The sequence below is a fragment of the Micropterus salmoides genome, unplaced genomic scaffold (genome assembly GCF_014851395.1).
Source record: "Micropterus salmoides isolate LMB-PRFRI ecotype aquatic unplaced genomic scaffold, ASM1485139v1 Ms_hic_scaffold_8, whole genome shotgun sequence".
NCBI lineage: Eukaryota > Metazoa > Chordata > Actinopteri > Centrarchiformes > Centrarchidae > Micropterus > Micropterus salmoides.
This window is the reverse complement of record NW_024044570.1, coordinates 30,913,089-30,932,408: the sequence shown is the minus strand read 5'-3', so window position 1 is coordinate 30,932,408 and position 19,320 is coordinate 30,913,089. Positions and strand designations below refer to the sequence as shown.

General features: G+C 39.7%; 1 protein-coding gene across 1 annotated transcript; it reads right to left on the bottom strand.

Annotated features, from left to right (window-relative positions):
* Nucleotides 1–694: 694 nt before the first annotated feature.
* LOC119893273 (myosin heavy chain, fast skeletal muscle-like) lies at nt 695–13,694 on the bottom strand. Its single transcript, XM_038705304.1, has 39 exons — nt 13,488–13,694; nt 13,269–13,412; nt 13,027–13,183; nt 12,908–12,935; nt 12,728–12,827; nt 12,520–12,612; nt 12,368–12,431; nt 12,188–12,286; nt 11,989–12,092; nt 11,729–11,867; nt 10,677–10,795; nt 10,297–10,446; nt 10,027–10,197; nt 9,636–9,936; nt 9,443–9,513; nt 9,251–9,338; nt 8,998–9,115; nt 8,793–8,916; nt 7,422–7,558; nt 7,084–7,339; nt 6,753–6,995; nt 6,493–6,669; nt 6,267–6,412; nt 6,083–6,173; nt 5,593–5,982; nt 5,372–5,498; nt 5,174–5,292; nt 4,894–5,090; nt 4,492–4,675; nt 4,226–4,391; nt 4,016–4,140; nt 3,150–3,458; nt 2,856–3,059; nt 2,641–2,766; nt 2,371–2,541; nt 2,176–2,280; nt 1,986–2,081; nt 919–1,050; nt 695–804 (listed from the first exon to the last, which is right to left on the bottom strand). Exons 1-39 carry the CDS (start codon nt 13,692–13,694, stop codon nt 784–786), a joined length of 5,799 nt encoding a protein of 1,932 aa, XP_038561232.1. The 3' UTR covers nt 695–783.
* Between the last annotated feature and the right edge of the window lie 5,626 nt (nt 13,695–19,320).

Sequence of the window (19,320 nt, the reverse complement as noted above, 5' to 3'; positions counted from 1 at the left end):
GGTATGAAAATTGACTTATATTATGCACATTTGTCTATCTACAGAATTAGGGTTAAAAAATGAAACCGGATGGAGAATCTCACCAGAGCATATATTTTATTTATTTTCAAAAGGGAGACATTTTACTCAAGCATTAAAAAAGTTGCAAGTATTGTCAGGACATAATATTTTGTCAAATTATAATTAAGTGTTTGATTCACCATGAACAACCCTTCTGTTTAAATTCCTTTAAGGGTCATTGTAACTGATAATAATAATAATAGTAATTGTTTATACCATATACTGTGAAATTGAATTTTTCTGAGATGTTGATCGTACCGTGAAAATCTCATACCGTTGCAACCCTAGTACAGACAAGCAGGCTGTAATGGCTACCTAGCGGCATTGTTAAATATATTTTTAGTTTGGAACTTATGGCTAAACTGTTTGGTAGGAAGATGGCAGAGGTGGGAAAACTAAAGAGAGCCAATTACGGGACATGGCAGAATCCGGAGGGGGAGAGGGATTTGGTCCAGATACTCCCAAATTGACGGACCAACCATTTTGTTGAGATTAATGGACTTTTGCTGATAAAGTTTGGCCAGCTGTGTAGTATATTCTTATACAAATGTGAGTTCTGGATAGCCAATTGCCCCAGTCTGACATTTATCTCTCAGGGGAAACAATAAGATGAAAAAGAGCAGGCAGACAGCAATTAAAGAGCGACAAGTGAATAGCATTTATTTTTAGATTATATTTCACATCATATTATATGAGTAGAAATAGCTGGTCAGCTAGTGTGCTTTACTCAGCTGCGTCTTTTCCCTAAAAAAAGAGAAATAAAAAAGGATGTGATCAGATTAATTTCAATAAACATTCTGTCAGGTTACATTTGAATTTAAATTTGATTTGTTTTTGACTAAACAGCTGTATATTTACCTTTCCAGAGTCACGGCTCTTTGCTCTCAGTTTGTTGACCTGGGACTCTGCAATGTCAGCGCGCTCCTCAGCCTCCTCCAGCTCATGCTGGATCTTCCTGCACTTGGACAGATGAACATTTGCCTGCTCCTCCTGGAATACAAGATAAACATAATTTAAAGGTATAGACATTTTAATGTATAAAAGGTTTTTTTGTTCACTATTATTTTTGTGCAACATGAATACGGTTTATATTGACAAAATAAAAAAAAAAGACTAGCTATAATGCTTAATAGTCTTTTTTACCATTGTTTTTGTCAGAATAAAGTAATACTATGTTGCAGTATTGTATTTGCTAGCCACAATGTCAGTTTAATATTGTTACTTACTGAGTATCATTTTTAGATTTACATTATATGTAATTATGACAGTTTGGTAGTGCAAAATCTAGGATCTTATCAGCTATCTGCCTCTCGGGGAACGGCCAGTGTTTTGGGGCTTCCGGTATAACCAGCAGAGGTTCAGATAACAGATATTTATCTGGGCTAACGCCAGGAATCCACTGACTCCTGCTATGGCACAATACGGCTGCGCCACGGTTTTGATGCGTCCGTCCGCTGGAAGTGTCTCAGAAGCGTTTCAGCAGCGGAGTGTGCAGCCTGCCCCACGTTATTGCCTTGTTACTGTTTTGTCCTTTTGTGCTTCTACTACCTTCTTTACAGCTCTATGTGACCCCGTTTTGTTCCGTCAACTTCAGGCTGCATTTCCCACAAGCAGCATTTCAGAATCAGAGAAATGACATGATTGATCAATACTACTCGGAATAGGCGGAAACCAGAATACTTCGTTACCAATGTCTTGTACCTTGACTACAGGTTCTGAATTCATACGAATATCTGTTTATAGAGATTATGTAGTGCAAAACAAATACAAACTACTGATACCACAAATTTTTGATTTGTGATGTACTTTTACTTTATGTTTACTTAATCAAAATGTTCTGTGCAAAGAGCTGGGTTTGTGTTTGATAAGATAATTCTGACATGTTATCTACCTATCATTACTGAAAATGAGTATGTTGTCCTTACCGCTTCCTCAGCCTGCCTCTTGTAGGCCTTCACCTTGAGCTGTAACTTGTCAACCAGATCCTGCAGCCTGGTAACGTTTTTCTTGTCCTCTTCAGTCTGTGATAGAAAGTAAATTTGCATGTTTAAATGTTAGATGTAATAATAATATGTTAGACTGATTTATACATGTTAACTTTCAAAGTGACTGTACCTGATAGGTGAGCTCCTTTACTCTCCTCTCATATTTGCGGACACCCTTAACAGCATCCGCTCCACGTCTCTGCTCAGCCTCAACCTCTGTTTCCAGCTCACGCACCTTCAAAAGAACAGACAATTCATCAAACATTAAGGATCCAAATCTTTTCTTACATTTGTTCAACTGCAAATCTTAACACAGTTGTCTTACCCTAGACTCAAGTTTCTGGAGCTGCTTCTTGCCACCCTTCATGGCCAGGTTCTCAGCCTCATCCAGGCGGTGCTGCAGGTCCTTAACAGCGACCTCCAGGTTCTTCTTCATCCTCTCCAGGTGAGAGCTAGTATCCTGCTCCTTCTTCAGCTCCTCAGCCATCATAGCAGCCTGAAGGAGACGGCATGAAATGTTAATGAGAAATATTTTGAAAAAAAACACATTACGTTACATTATGTACAATTAAGAACAAAGGAAAGTTAAACCTACATCAGTGATGGCCTTCTTGGCTTTCTCCTCTGCATTCCTTGCTTCCTGAACAGTGTCATCCACTTCACTCTGGATCTGGACCAGGTCAGACTCAAGCTTCTTCTTGGTGTTCAGAAGGCTTGTGTTCTAAAAAGTAAACAGATTTAGTCACTTAAGTCACCACATGACAGATTTTTCACATGTTATTTAGAAAAAGGAATGATTGTGTTGTTCACCTGAGAGTGCAGAAGTCCAACACGCTCACTGGCGTCCACCAGCTCCTGCTCAGCGATTTTGCGGCTTCTCTCTGTCTGTTCCAGAGCAGCTCTAAGTTCCTCAATTTCAGCCACCATGAGACCGTTCCTGCGGTCCACCATAGCAGCTTGTTCCTTGAATTCCTCCTGGGCTCTGACAGCATCATCAAGGTGCAGTTGAGCATCCTGGTGAAAAAACATCAGGAAAATATTCACATGAGTACAAAATAGGAGCATTGACCTTAGCCTGTGCAACAGCTCTGTGTCTTACAATACCTTCAGCTGTGCCTGCACGTTCCTCAGCTGCTTCTGGGACTCAGAAGCCTGGCGATTGGCATGGCTCAACTGAATCTCCATCTCATTCAGGTCTCCCTCCATCTTCTTCTTGATTCTCAGGGCATCGTTCCTGCTCCTGACCTCAGAATCCAGAGTGCTCTGCATGGAGTCAATCACCCTCTGGCTGTTCCTCTTGATCTGCTCCATCTCCTCATCTTTCTCTGCCAGCTTCCTGTCCACCTCACCCTTAATCTGGTTGAGCTCCAGCTGGACACGCAGGATCTTAGACTCTTCATGTTCCAGAGTTCCCTAATGATATCAGAGAAAAAAATGTGAATTTCTGCCATTTAAGCCTTTTAAAATACCGTATTTCATCAAATAAAGTCCAGGTCTCAAATAATTGCTTGGGGCGGGTAGGTTGCCATTTATAAATAAAGGATGATCCTAAATACTCCTGGTGCTGTTATATAATGTGCATGCCAACAAAGCATAATGTACATTTCCATCACTTTAATTGAATAAATTCACCAATATAATCATTCTATTTCCAACCCTGTTCTGCATTATCTTAAGTATTATTGTCGTATTTCAGTCACTGTCGAAGCCAAATGTATCTTGTAATAACATATAGGTGCCACAAGATGGCAATAACTACATTTTAAGTACTGTTAGGGAGCCCTGTGAGTCACTGGTTTTGCCACAACACCCTCCCATGCAAATGTTTGACAATAAAAGCCTTGTTAGGAAATGTAGGGATTCTGTCTGCTGAAACGCTAGAGGGCTTTTATTTTGGAACAAATACAGGATTTGGATTAACGATAATTAATAAAATTTTCTTTCAGAAGATCGCACTAACAGAAAATTACCTCAGCCTCTTCAAGAGCTGTCTGGATCTCAGCCTTCTCTGTCTCCACCTGCTTCTTGGATTTCTCCAGCTCATGGATGCTCTTACCGGTCTCACCAATCTGTTCAGTCAGATCTGAGATCTCCTCTGCAGAGAGATGCATGTGTTTAATACTGTTAAGCGTACATACAATACAGCGTAAGAAAGCAAATGTTAGCTGTTCGGAACTCACGTTGCAGGTTCTTGTTTTCACGCTTCATGGTCTCCAGCTGATCCAGAGCTTCCTCATAAGAGTTCTTCATCTTGAACAGCTCAGTGCTGAGAGTACGAGCCTCCTTCTGTGCTCCCTCAAGCTCTGCCTGACCCTCCTCATACTTCTGTTTCCACTCTGCCAACACCTGAATAACACAATTAATAGAGTTTACTTACTAAATAATCAATACACATCATGTTAGTTTTCTTTGATTCGATGTTATGGTCGCACAAAGTAAATGTTACCTTGTCAAAGTTCCTCTGCTTCTTGTCCAGGTTGGCGGCCAGCCCATTGGCTCTCTCCACATCAATCATGAGGTCCTCCACCTCACTCTGGAGCCTCTGTTTGGTTTTCTCCAGAGAAGCACACTTGGAGTTCACAGCCTCAATCTGCTCCTCAGCCTCCTGAAGGCGCTGGGCCAGCTTTTTCCTGTTTGAAAGGGGTGCAGTTTGTTTCTCAGTTAAAGAAAGTTACACATTCTTAATTTAATATATAATATTTTTCCAGTAATATATGAAATAAAATAATAATAATTAAATGTTTGGATATTTGCTTAAATGCAAGCATTGATAGAAGCAGTACCATTGTCAGTTGAGCTATGCTAAAATGCTGCACTTCTGGACATTTATTGTTTGAAAGTTACTCACTTGCTTTCCTCAAGCTCCTCAGTGCGCTGGATAGCATCAGTTTCATACTTAGTTCTCCACTGAGCCACCTCACTGTTGGCCTTGGACATTCCACGCTGCAGCTCAGCCTTGGCCTCCTGCTCCTCCTCAAACTGCTCCCTCAGCAGATCACAGTCATGGCGGGCTGATTGCAGTCCATGGGCAAGAGCATTCTTGGCCTGGTGGAAGAAATAATATTCAGTGTGCAAAATGTTGAAATAACACACAGGAAGTATTGTTGGTACACTCAACGTTTTCTTACCTTAACCTCCTCTTCAACCTGTCTCTTCAGCTCCTCAATCTGCTGTGTGAAGGCCTGTTTGCCTCTGGTCAGCTGAGAGACAAGAGCTTCTTTCTCTTCAATTTGACGGCTGAACTCACCTTGTGTGAAAGATGTCATGATTAGTTTGGGTGACGTTTCTTAATAACACTCAACAGATAACTGATAACTTGTAGATACCATTTTCTGTCAGGAGACGTGCTTTCTGTGCACCACTGTCATTGATTTGACGGACATTTTCATCATTCTTTGTCTTCAGTTCACTTAGTTGGTCCTCAAGAGTACGGCACATCTTTTCAAGATTTCCCTAATGAGTAAAAGAGAGATCAGATCAGTGATCATATTTTAACTTATTGACTACACTAAGATGTGTATTAAATAGAATTGAATGTATTGTGTACCTTTGCTTTAGCAACAGCCTCCATGTTGCTGGAGAGGTCATCAATCTCCATCTTGTATTCACTCTTTTCCTTCTCAAGCTTCTGCTTGACACGCTGGAGGTTGTCGATCTGCTCTCCCAGCTCAGCTACGCTGTCAGCCTGCTTCTTGCGAAGAGCGGCAGCCGTGGCTTCATGCTGCAGAGTCGCCTCCTCAAGGTCACGGCGGAGCTTCTGGAACTCAGCTTCACGCTTCTTGTTCATCTCAATCTGAGCAGCAGTGGCACCACCGGCCTCCTCTAGCCTCTCACTGATCTCCTCAAGTTCCCTGGAGAGGTCAGCTCTCTGCTTCTCAACCTTGGCACGAGCAGCACGCTCAGCCTCAATCTCCTCCTCCAGTTCCTCAATACGGGCCTGTTGAATGTAGGTGTGTTGTCTTTCAGTAAACTTTACCTTTTTTTCACACAAAACAGGAAAAGCCTACAGTAATGTTTGATGACACACAATATTTCACCTGAAGCTCCTTGATCTTCTTCTGAAGCTGAGCACCCATTGACTGCTCATCCTCAATCTTGCTAAGGAGCTGACTGATCTCAAAGTCTTTCCTGTGAGAATAATAGATAGCATACATAGTAAGAGTTCCTGCAGCTGATCATCATTTTAAAGGAATGGTTGTACAAATTCAAAAACAACGTTACTTCTTCAGTTTCTCGTCAGACTGCTGCTTGTCATTCTCAAGATCCATGATGGATTCCTGCGCCAGTTTCAGATCACCCTCCAGCTTCCTCTTGGCTCTCTCAAGGTCCATACGCAGCTTCTTCTCTTGCTCCAGAGAACCCTCAAGCTGAACATTAATATGAGTTTTTAATCATCACGTTCAAGGAGAATCTTGCTTTTCCAATCCAAGAGACTTTGTAAACTTACATCATCCACTTGCTGCTCAAGCTTGGTCTTGGCCTTGGTCAGAGTGTTGACTTTGTCTTCCTCAGCCTGCAGGTCATCAAGAGTCTGCTGATGAGCCTCCTGAAGGGCTTTCTTTTCCTTGGTCAGCTTAGCGATGCTCTCATCCTGAGAGGCCATCTCCTCGGTCAGGTTCTTCACCTAAGTTTGCAAGAAAAATATTGTTATTAAATGGTAATGCTTAAATGTTACTTGATCTGCTAGATGTATTAATATTTACACACCTTGTTCTCAGTGGCATGTTTCTCCTTCTCCACTTTGGCCAAGGTAAGCTCCAGGTCATCAATATCCTTCTTGAGCTCTGAACATTCATCCTCCAGCTTTCTCTTCTTGCCAGTGAGCTCAGCATTGATTTCCTCTTCATCTTCCAGTCTCTCAGTTGTCTCTTTGAGTTTGGCCTCCAGCTGAATCTTACTCTTGATGAGTCCTTCACATCTCTCCTCAGCATCTGACAGATTCTCTGATTCCTAGTTTATTTTATGAAAATAGACGTTAGCACATAGCTAACCACTGAAAAACATGAAAAAGCTCAACTCTCTGTTGATGTGTACTTACAGATGCTACTTGCAGCTGCAGATCATTCTTCTCCTGTATAATGGACACCATCTTCTGCTCCAGTTCCTTCTTCTTGGCCAGGGCAGTAGCCAAGTCTGATTGCATCTTTCCGTAGTTTTCCTTCATCTGGGCCAGCTCCTTCTCAGTTTCAGCACTCTTCAGCAGAGGCTTGATCTTGTAGTACACCTTCATCCATGGCCAGTGTTTCACATTCATGAATGAGCGGACGTTGTACTGGATGGTATAGATGGCTTCCCTGTGGACAACAAGTTGTTATTTTGGCAGCGTTGTTCATGATTTTTCATGCCATCATTCAGAATTTGCTGTTTTCAACGTGCCTCCTCTCCATCATCTTGACAAACTCCTTTCTCATGACATAACCACGGCAGAGAGCCTGAGTCATGGTGACCAGAGATGCCAGCTTTTCATCTCTCATCTCCTCAAGGGTACCCAGCAGACCGGCCTTGAAGAACACCTGAACAAACAATAAATAAAAATGAAAGTAGGATGAACTCAGATAGTGAATACTTTTTGAAACAAAATAAATAAATTTTCTCGTACCCCACATGGTTCAAGGGTTCTAAGGCAAAGGTGTTTTATAAATAGGGCTGTAACGGTTCTGAATCCAAGGCCGAAATTGCAACACAAAAGGTTCATGGTGCCATGTTGCGGATCCGAGACAGATCTGCGACACACCCGCTCCCCAGACTGTTGAGCTCTCATTAAGACAGTGTAACTGCGGCGGCGGCCGGTGGGGGCGGTAGCGGTGTAGGCCTATATCGTATTTGTTTTGACAGTAGGTTATTCAAGATCATTTTCCACCTTAATTTTCATGTTTATTTACTACTTTAATCTGCTCCTCTTCTCTTCTTCCCACACACACACACACACACACAGAGCCTGGTCTCTCACGGCACCGTGTTCAAGCTCATCCGTGATTCAGTTTTCAAGTGCGCCGCATGTGGGTCGAAATCGAAACTAACGTTAGTAAGTGACATCTGCAGTGGTGCCTTCATGTCTATATTTAAGGTTAGTGCAAGGTGTAGGCCTATATTTATAGTAGGCCTATATTTATAGTACACCTTAGACCTATTTCATTGTCATCCAACTGCGTGTGTCACTTGACTATTTTGCTCCAGTCATAATTGTGATTGATCATGCCTGCAACTTTGACTATTAATGAACCCAAGATGGAATGTAATAATAACAATAATAATGCCACCACCCCCCAAAACCAAAACCGAACCATGAATTTGGTGTATCAATACTCCCCTATTTATAAATAGCCAGATGGTGGTTGCTCGACTTCTATCACTTCTTCCTTGTCACATACAAAATATATAAAAATAAATGAAAAACAAACAAACGTGCTGGACTGAAAAACATAGCCTCCTTGGTAAGTACACCAGTTGTTTCAAACTGTGGGGTGTAGAGCCACATCAGGGGGGATGTGGATGTTGAGTGGACTTGAGTGAACATGAATATGATTCATATATGGTGACATAAACAAGCAAAAGTGCTTTGATGCTGGTCATTTCTCTAACCATAATCTTGTTTATTTCAATTGCCTGCATTGTTATTAATCAATAAAAATGAAATCCAATTTGCTGGGAACTTGCATGAACTTTTTTTGGCTTGCAAAGGGAGCGTGACATGAAAAGTTTGAGAACTGAATTACACTAACGTTTGAATGCAGTGATGGTTCTTACCTTGGTGTGTCCGAATCTGTACTCATCATGATTGACATCAATTGAGCCAAGCAGCTTCTCTGAAGCCTTCTTGTTATCAATGAACTGGCCCTCAGGAATGACACTGGCATTGAGCACCTTGTACCTTTTGTGAGAGAGTTAATGGTCAGTGTGAGCATTTTCTTTCAATAGTCTCAAATAACTGTATTAAAATATTCACTGATACCTCTGCTTGAAGTCACCATAGAGGATTCTGCTGGGGAAACCTTTTCTGCAGATTCTGATACCCTCCAGCACACCGTTACACCTGAGCTGGTGGATGACCAGGAAGTTCTCCATCAGACCTGTAAAAAACACATTTTATAGTGACTTCTTTGAATAAAAAGTATTTTTGTTGAAGCAGCACAATAGTAAGTAACCATACCAAGAAAACATAACCACTCCCCAAAGACTCCATTGAGATTATGTTCTGTATGTACCTGGAGTCTTTGACTCATTGGGAATCAGGCAGCGCACAAAGTGAGGATGGGTGCTCCTCAAGTTAGTCATCAGCTTGCCCAAGTTCTCCTGTAGATCCAAAATGGTAACACTTGTCATGAAATGCAACAATTGTGAGTTTGAGAATGAACTGAGATGAGGTTTTTACCCAAGTTTGCAATGTTGAACCTTACCCTGAACTGTGAAGACACAGTCTGCATAGAACCACCCTTCTTCTTGCCTCCCTTCTTGGCGCCACCGGTCTCTGTTGATAATTTTAAGATCACATGTTTTGTTAGGGCGAGACATACATAAAACATGCTACAGTAAGATAGAAATATACAGAATCTACAACCTTAAAATCTGTTTATGAAGTTACTATCCTACCTTCAACAACAGGGGGATACAGAACAGGCAGCAGTTTAACTGAGGACTTCTGGTACAGCTGCACAACAGAATCATTCAGTGGATCCTTGTTCTTGTCCAGCCAGCCATTGATATTGTAGTCCACGGTACCAGCATAGTGCACCAGGGAGAAGTGGGCCTCAGCCTTGCCTTTGGCGGGCTTTGGCTTCTCAAATGCTCTGTTTTTGCCAAGATGCTGGTCATAAAGCTTATTCTTGAAGGAAGTGTCTGTGGCCTTGGGGAACATGCACTCCTCTTCAAGGATGGAGAAGATGCCCATGGGCTTGGAGGAAATTTGGAGAAGTTTGTCATTAAGTGATACATTAAGTCAAATTAAGAACAATTACAAAGAATCACAAAATTCAGTCATTACCTTTTCAATCAGCTCAATGCAGGCAGCCAAGTCCATGCCGAAGTCAATGAACTCCCAGATAATACCCTCCTTCTTGTACTCCTCTTGCTCCAGGACAAACATGTGGTGGTTGAAGAACTGTTGCAGTTTCTCATTGGTGAAGTTGATGCACAGCTGCTCCATGCTGTTGAACTGTGAGGGGACAAATAATCAGATTAATCTCTTTTAGGCAATAAGAATGATTCTGTCATAAAAAGTATCATCTACTGAAGTATTGGAAATGAAGCTTACATCAAAGATTTCAAAGCCAGCAATATCCAGGACACCAATGAAGTACTGCCTTGGCTGTTTAGTGTCCAACATCTGGTTGATGCGGATGACCATCCACAAGAACATCCTCTCATAGATAGACTTGGCCAGGGCAGGCACTGAGTTCATCACCTGAAAACAAGGATGTGTTTTGATTAAAGTAAATAAACCGTTTTGGAAAATGCTGGATTACTGATATTCTGAACTTTTTCTAATGAGGTAAATTAATTGATCAAAATTATAATTGGCTTTTACACTGTATCTGATGTTACTAAATGAAGAGGGACTAACACATTCTCAATTTTCTTTTTCCTTATGTAAATGTGCTACAATTAAAACATAAAACTTAAGCCGTATCTTACCTGAGGTACAGTCTGTCCTTTGGTGACAAACTCATTTCCGACCTTCACTCTGGGATAGCACAGAGCCTTCAGCATGTCAGCGGAGTTCAGACCCAGCAAGTAAGCAACCTTGTCAGCATCTGAAAATAGTTACATGATTTACATACATTATGTGACCGTGATTGTCCATCATGACAGTGTTACCAATGTTTATGTTATGACCACCGCTGGCTGCCATTTAGTGAGTATTAATTATGGTGTTTCCATGAGTGATTCTGCAAATTCAGCTGTGTGAATCCCTGTCAAGGATTCGTCCCTCTGGAAATGAGACCACTTACTTCTTGGCTGCTGTTCGCTGACGTCTATGATTGGTGTGGCTTTGGTCTGACCGAACCTACCAATCAGGAGTCTTCAATCAACCCCAGCTGCACTCCACTCCAGCTTGTGTGTCCACAGCTCAGGGCGGCTGTGAACCAGTGATCAGGTGGCCTTGCTAGTTAGTCTAGAGACTACCATTGCATTAGTATAGAGAGTGTTTCGTGTGTTTGTATTTCTTAGTATTGCCTGTCGGTTGCCTGTTTGAGTGGCTTTAGTCAGTGTTCTTCGAGCCTTTATAAATCACCTTGTTGTTGATACAGTGTACCAAGAGTTGGAGACTTTAGTTTGAGACCTCTGAGTTTGCAGAATAACTGCTAGTTTGTTTTCTTTCATTGTATTTTGTAAGCTGATGGGGGCTGACCTCTTTTTGTTCTTTAGTGTGTTTTTGAGCCTAGAGCTAAATAACTGTATTTGGACAAGACCCTCTTTTGTTTCATTATGTGTATCTGTTGTTTGTCAGCACTCGTATGGCCTCTTTCTGTTGTATTTCCTTGTGTAAGCACCCTCCTTGGTTAATTAAACAACTGACTGTAACCAGAACCATCCAGTTGTTGCATTCCACCTCCTTTCCAATCCCAATTTATTTTACTGCTCTCCAAGATGAACCGGGTTCTAACAACAGAAACCAATCTGACAAAGAACTTTACCACTGCTGTTCCCAAACTATTCACTTTGAGCTGACATTAAATACTCACCCTCTGTGCCATCAGGCTCAGCCTGCTCCTCACGCTGCTTCTGCTTGAACTTCATGTTGCCATGGTGAAGCACAGCACCAGTCATCTTGTAGATGCTCATCTTCTCTTCATTAGTGAAGCCCAGGATATCAATAGCGTTCTGTGTTCAGAGGAGGTGTCCACATAAAACACAATGACTTTAGAAAAATACATTTAAAAGAGCAGTTCTAATGTTGCATTTAATGCACAAAGTATATGTAAATGTTTTGAAGGTCACTCACATCAGTGGCTTCCAGCTCAACTTTGTCATCAATGCTGGCCACAGTGATCTGACCCTGGCTGCACATGGGGAAGTCGTAGGGGTTGGTTGTGATGAGTGACATTTCTGGAGATCAAAAAAAGGGTTAGAAACTCAATAGATTTGTTTTATATGAAGAATGTAAGAAAGTTTATCACTGTGCAACAACTTAGTCTGTTTACCAATCAGCTCGGGTTTGTGGTTGGTCATCATCTGGTAGAAGATGTGGTAGCCTCTTTCATCAGGAAGCTGGAATGTCACTCTAGACTTCTCCAGCAGATCTACAAATGTTGTTCATAAGTCACAGCCTGGCCCATTCTCAAATGCAGTCATTTGTGTGTACTATGAGGATTGTTACTTACATGTCTCAATATCAGCACTAGCCAGTTTGCCAGTTGTGCCGAAATGGATTCTGATGAATTTACCCTGTTTGGAACAAAGGCATTTTTAACATCCCTCCACACAGGGAATCTGTAACAACACCTCTCATGTGTAGAAATCCCTCCATACTTACAAAACGAGAAGAGTTGTCATTCCTCACAGTTTTGGCGTTACCATAGGCCTCCAGCAGGGGATTGGCAGCAATAATCTGATCCTCCAGTGACCCCTAGAATCAAAGTTTAGAAGTGACATCAGAAAATAACTTTATGTTTCCCTTGGACAGAAGTTTTCTTTACTTACAGAACATTGAATTGTAATCATCCTACAGTAATCTACTCCACCTTTGATGTGTCCTTCTTCTTGTCTCCACCAACTGAGATTGTTGCAAAGTACTGGATGACACGCTTGGTGTTCACAGTCTTTCCAGCTCCAGATTCTCCACTTGTCATACACACAGACTTATGAGAATTTAATCAAGATATTTGACAATGTTAAACAAAGTCAACAAATGAGAAACTTACGTGATCAAGACAGACTGGTTCTCTCTATCTGTTAATGGGAAAACAAAGGAATTAACTGTGGATTTCTGCGACAGTACCCTCACACTGACATACTCTACATTGGTATGGTAAAGACTTACCAGTAAGCATGAACTGAAAAGCGTTGTCAGAGACTGAGAAGATGTGGGGTGGAGCCTCCATACGCTTCTTGCCTCTATAGGCACTTACAACTTCAGCATCGTACACTGGAAGCCACTTGTAGGGGTTCACAGTGGCACAGAACAACCCAGAGTAGGTCTGAAAGTGATCGCAGAGAATCAACCGTTAACTCTATGTCTAAATTTTCACTAGTTATCTTTTGTCATTAGGCGGAATGTCTTACGTAGATCATCCATGCTGCATAACGCTCTTTGAGGTTATAAAGCACAGAGGCTTCATTGAGATGGGTCATCATGGCCATGTCCTCAATTTTGTCGAACTTGGGAGGGTTCATTGGAGAGACGTCATCTTCTTTAACTGTCCTCTCCTGGAACAGGACGTTTGTCACAATCAGAACTGATCATACTTAATTACCAGTTGACTCTGACTTCATGATACTAACCTCCTGAGTGTCCAGGACTTTGACGGTGACTTTGTTACCATCTTTCTTGATGATTGTTCCCTTCAAGTACAGCTCCTTGACATCGGCCACGTAGCAGGCAGACTTGGCATCAAAAGGTTTGCTCTGAGCCTCAATTCTCTCCTTCTCTGGCTTACGGAGGTAAATGGCAGCTTTGCCATAAACGGCCATCTCTGCGTCCGTACTCATGGTGGCAGTTTATTTCTGTGAGGTCATTATAAATAAGTTTAATCTTATTTATCTTTTTAAAACTAATGTCTTTAAGCCACGTGACTGAGCAGCCCAGAATAACTGAGGTCAACTAAATAATTAACATCCCCATCAAATTCCAGAAGTGACTTCAACTTAGGTCCTTCAGTATTTATTTCTAGAATGAGTTGATAGTGTAAAGATTAACACTAATCCCAGTTATGACAGAAATGGATGAACAAAAACTTTACAGCTATATTAAATGTTTCACATATGACATATACAAGTTAAAGATAGATAAAAATATTCATGAGTTCATCATCACAAGTGACTTCACCTTAGATCATTCAAAAAAAATTGTAGACTGATTTACTACTAATCTCAGTTTTGACAAAATTGAATTAACAAAAACTTGGCAGCTGAATGAAATGTTTCACATAAGATGCAAATTAAAGATAGTTGAAAGATATTCATACCTGACACTTTCTCTGTCAAAAGCCTGTTATATTCCAAAATCCTGTTGAAAACACAACATCTTTTCAGTTATTGGTAAAGGTTTTAGAGCAAAAATTTGTTAAACAAATATTTATATATATAGTTAAACAAATTTCTCATATAAAGAATGCATTCAATTCAGTTTATTAGTGGAAAGCCCCTTGAGATGCAGCATCGTGTTTCCAAGGGGGTCCAAAAACACAAATACATAGTATGAGACAAAACATAACTAGTATGCAATCAATACACAAAACATAAATAATAGTTGGCTCAGTCAGCACATGAGATGATCTTAAGCAAATAGAAGAAAAGCTTACCAGAAGCAGTCGCCTAAGGTCTTCTACCACACACTGCTCTGTCCTCTTTGACTTCTTATATTGAATATGGTTTGCTTACGAAGCAAAAGCTAAATATGGGACATAAGCCAAATGTGGTGTGAATAGCAGACATCCATTGAAACGTGTTGCTAGTACATAAATCCTATGGTTTGGATTTCAGACTGTAAGGCTAGTTCCTCTTTTACCTTGCTAAATTAAATTGCACTTTCTTTTTCTAAACAAATGTGTCTTTCATTACATGACAAGCCAAGGCATCATATCAACGTAACAGAAGGAGAGGGGTGCGTAGAAAGCAAATATATAGTTGTGTACATGACTGATGATAATTGTAGAACAGATTTAAGATATATGAAATTGCCTCTGTCCCAGTGGCTTCCTTGGCAGTGATTAACACAGTGTCAGCACAGCATGCATTTCAGCCACATTTGTTAGTTGTCTGTCTGATGCACAGATGGAACAGATATTCTTTCATTTTAATTAATACATATATGTACAAACACTGTGTAGCTCCGCTGCCATTTAAGCTGCATTTTACAAGCGTAACCATGACCCCAATTATCTTTATAGCCTTCAGGTCTATTTTCTGCCTGTATATGATCCTACATTCCTTCAGTGTTACTCTTTAGGTTTCAAGACCGCCCAAATAAAAGTTCTTCGTCATTCTTTATGACTGCTGTCAGTTGTGCATATGTAAATTATTTCGACTACAGCTTTTCTTGACTTCTTCTAATGCTGGAATATTTTCTTTGACCATTTGTCCAACAGTAATGATTCCTTTCTAACAAGTCTAAAACATGTTTTCCTGATGTGCCATATAGAGCAAGATGGGAAAGAAACCTCACCTCATGTATTCTTACTATCTTAGTATTTAATATGAATCTTGAGCAGAGCATTTGGCAACATTGATTAAAGCTCTAGGATAATACCACAATGGTACTCACAAGCTGTTCCCACATTTGCCAGAATTGAACAGTCCCCTATTTTACAACCATGTGCCTAATGTCACTGTTGATGAGCAGCTTTCACCATTCAGGAAACCAATATGGAATCAAGATCTGGGCTGCATGTGATGCTGTTTCATGCATGGAACTTGCAAGTCTATATACGGGGATCCAAGAAGTAGATGCCTCATCTTTCTAAGCTACTCCTCTTATGTGATAGAAGCAGTGATATCAGAGGGTGGAGGCTGAAAGGTAGGCACATGCGTTCTGTTAAACATTCCTATCAAACAAATAGAACTTCTTAAAACTTTTTTCCACTCTTCACTTTCTGTGCTAAAAGTGAACATTCAGGTGTCATTTTGGTGTGCCAGAGTTTATTTAACTGTAATATTTAAGTGTTGTCTGTGGCTTCCAAAGAAATCTCCTAATCGAGAGATGGTTAAATCAGGTATATATTTTTGCTCATTATTAACTTTAAAATAGCCCATGATTGTACATCAAAAAATTGTGCAGCATACTGTGTTGTAACCATCCATTCCAATAAAGATGGTAGAATGTTGTTTAGCTGTGTCACAAATGATACAGATTTCACATTTGCTCTCTCTCAGAGGACAAAATAAGATCATAATAACACAGACAGCAGTTTTAGATCAAAATTTTTTTATTTTGGTATATTTCACATCATATGATTAGAAACAGCCCTTCAGCAGGAGTGGTTTACTCAGCTTCCTCTTTTCCACGTAAAAAAATCAATCAATCAATACATATGCGCATACATACACATCATACTCTACAAACAAATGTTTTAAAACCATATTTTTCAGTCATGACTAAAGTATTGCGTGACATAAATAAGCAGAGTATGGGAAATGTCATTTGATTTTTCATTAAACTGAAATGTATATATATTTACCTTGAGTCACAGCTCTCTCTTTGCTCTCAGTTTGTTGACCTGGGACTCTGATGCACAGATGATGGAACAGATATTCTTTCATTTTAATTAACATATATTAACATATTTGTACGTTTAACAGTGTAAATAATTAACATATGTTTATGGTTAAATTCCAGTTAAACTTGGGACTACTAACCAGCTGTATTTTATTTTGTTAATGAAAATCCACAGCAAAAGGTTGTTTTGTACTAAATGCGGTGCGTTATGGGTGACCCAGAGTAGTTGGGAATGCCATGGGTTGCTCTCTGCTGGGACACATATTAAGCAATATCAACGTTTCATATGATGTGTAAACTGTCAGCATTCACCATTGATACTGATTATCAAAGACATAATGGCAAAATTCGTAGCTATATTGCTCTACAAGCTATAATTCATTTAATGTGTAGTAACAAATAGAATTTTGGCTAATGTTTGCTCCCAACGAGCTCTGTGGCAGACTGGTCTATTAATATGGAACCTTACTTTCTAGTTCGAGCGAGAGCAGACATCTGACCAACTTATCATTCATGATGAACAACTGTGGTTGTGTTTGTGTCCCATTGTTGCAGGTATGTTTATATATAAAAATGTTAAGCATTTTATTGCAGTATATGTAGCGGGCTTGCAGGAGTAATCTTTGCAGGCTGCAGACAAGCCATCTATACTCCATTGTCACCACAAGGAGGTAGCACAGCAAATTTTGGTTCTATTTTCGTAAAAATGGAGCTTTTGAGTGAGAACGTTTGATTAAAATGTAATCCAATATGTCCATGGTAATGTAATGGGCAGGGCTTGACATAAACTTTTATGCTCACTAGCCAGTGTGGCTAGTGGTTTTCCAAAGTTACTAGTAGCCACACAGCATTTTCAGTAGCCACAATTTTTGTTGTTGGGCAATTACATTTTATATGATTAAAGTTGACAATGGCACACTTAAATTGGTGTGCTAAAATTTACTAATATTATCATTAGCTCTGATAAGATTGTGTTTAAAGCTCCTTTTTTGAAAACATGTAGTCTATAAATACATTAAAAAAGCAGCTTCTAACTTGTATAAAATAAAAGTGCTGCATGGGTGTAAAAGATTAACTGAGTGACTGATGCCAACCAAGAGACGCATCTGATGCTCTTGCTGCATCAAGTAGCACCTTAGATGAAGATCTAGATTTGGATGTAACTTAGCCAACCCATTTATTTTGTCATTATTTATGTTTTTATTACCGCATGTTGTTAAAATTGTTTGTATTTTCTTTTTCGTATTTATAATAATATTTTATCAATAATTCCTTTATATTTTCATCATGTTGTATTATCTACGTTGTAATCCTTTTTCTTAATAAAATCTTTATATTTAATTTGTTTGGACGAATTACCATTTATGAGAACATGTTTGAGTAAAAACAATCCTTTAGCCACTATTCTGCTGTCTATTAGAAGTAGATATGTAGTCATTCAAAAGCTGTGTATTTGATCTATTCTTGGGCTGTGGTTAGACGTCTACCAAACTTTCACTGACAGCCCAAATTCAGCCCTGTTTTAGCCTAGACGTCTGGGCTCTGTTTAGACGTCTTTTTACCGTGAAATTGCTTGCTGGGTAGGAGTTATTTGTGAGTATTGTCATTAAACGTCATTTGTTGTTGATGGCAGCTCACTATTACAAAGCCTAGAAGATGTTTTAATGTCTTATGTTTTTGTAATCTTTTTTAAGATATGTATTTTTATATTTACATTTATATATTATATATAAACTGTACCACTATACAATCACATATGGACGAGTCACAGTAGTTGGGAATGCCATGCTATGGTTTGAGGGAGAGCGGACATCTGACCATCTTCTCATTCATGATGAACAGCTGTGGTTGTGTTTGTGTCCCAGTGATGCAGAATAAGCTACTCTGATTGCTCCATCCATCTTGACTCCTGAGACGTGTTTGGGGATAGCAGAGAGAACTAGATAGAAGTCACATACACACACTGTGTAGCAGCTGACATTTAACTTGCATTTTATGAGTGTAACCATGACCCCAAGTATCTTTATGGGCTTCATGTCTATTTTCTGCCTTTATATGAGCGTAAATTCTTTCACTTTAAAGTGATACTCTTGCTTGCAAGGCCGCCCAAGTAAAGGTTCTTCATCATTATTTATAACTCTTAATAAATTGCGCATATGTAAATTTAGACTAAAGCTTTTCTTGGCTTCTTAAAATACTGAAATATTTTCTTTGACTATTCATCCAACAGTAATGATTCCATTCTAACGAGTCCAAAACATGTTGTCCTGATGTGCCATACAGAGCAGGATCAGAAAGAAACCTCATCAATGTTTCCCAATCTTGAGCAGAACATTTGGCAACAATTTTTTCCAGAGCATCTTAGGAGCTCTAGGATAATACCACAGTGTTTCTCACAAGCTGTTCCCACATTTAGCCAGAATTTAACAGTGAGTGGAATGCCTTCCCTTATTTTATAACTAACTGAGCTAACTCAGTATCATCTTTTAAATCACTCCTCACCTCCTTTTAAAGGAAGGCTTTTTATAGTAAACCTATTGTCTAGTTTCTATACATATTTTATCACTCACATTTGACCTGTTTTATTGCAATCTGTTGTTTTATCAGGATTTATGTTTTAAATTGATTTTGTTGTGTTTATCTTGACTGCACTATTTTATTTGGTTCTGTAAAGCACTCTATTACTGTGTTTTGAGGGCTGTACAAATAAAGTAGATTATTATTTATTATATTCAGTAAGTATATCTGTGTGAATTTTTATAAAATTTCTGAACTAGTTTTCATTCTAGGTTGCAGCAAGAAGAAGCTCTGTGATGTATGCAGACCTAAGAAGGACATGAAGACAGAACTGCAAGAAATACATCTGCAGCACACAGTAAAACTCTGTCCGTGATGTGTTGA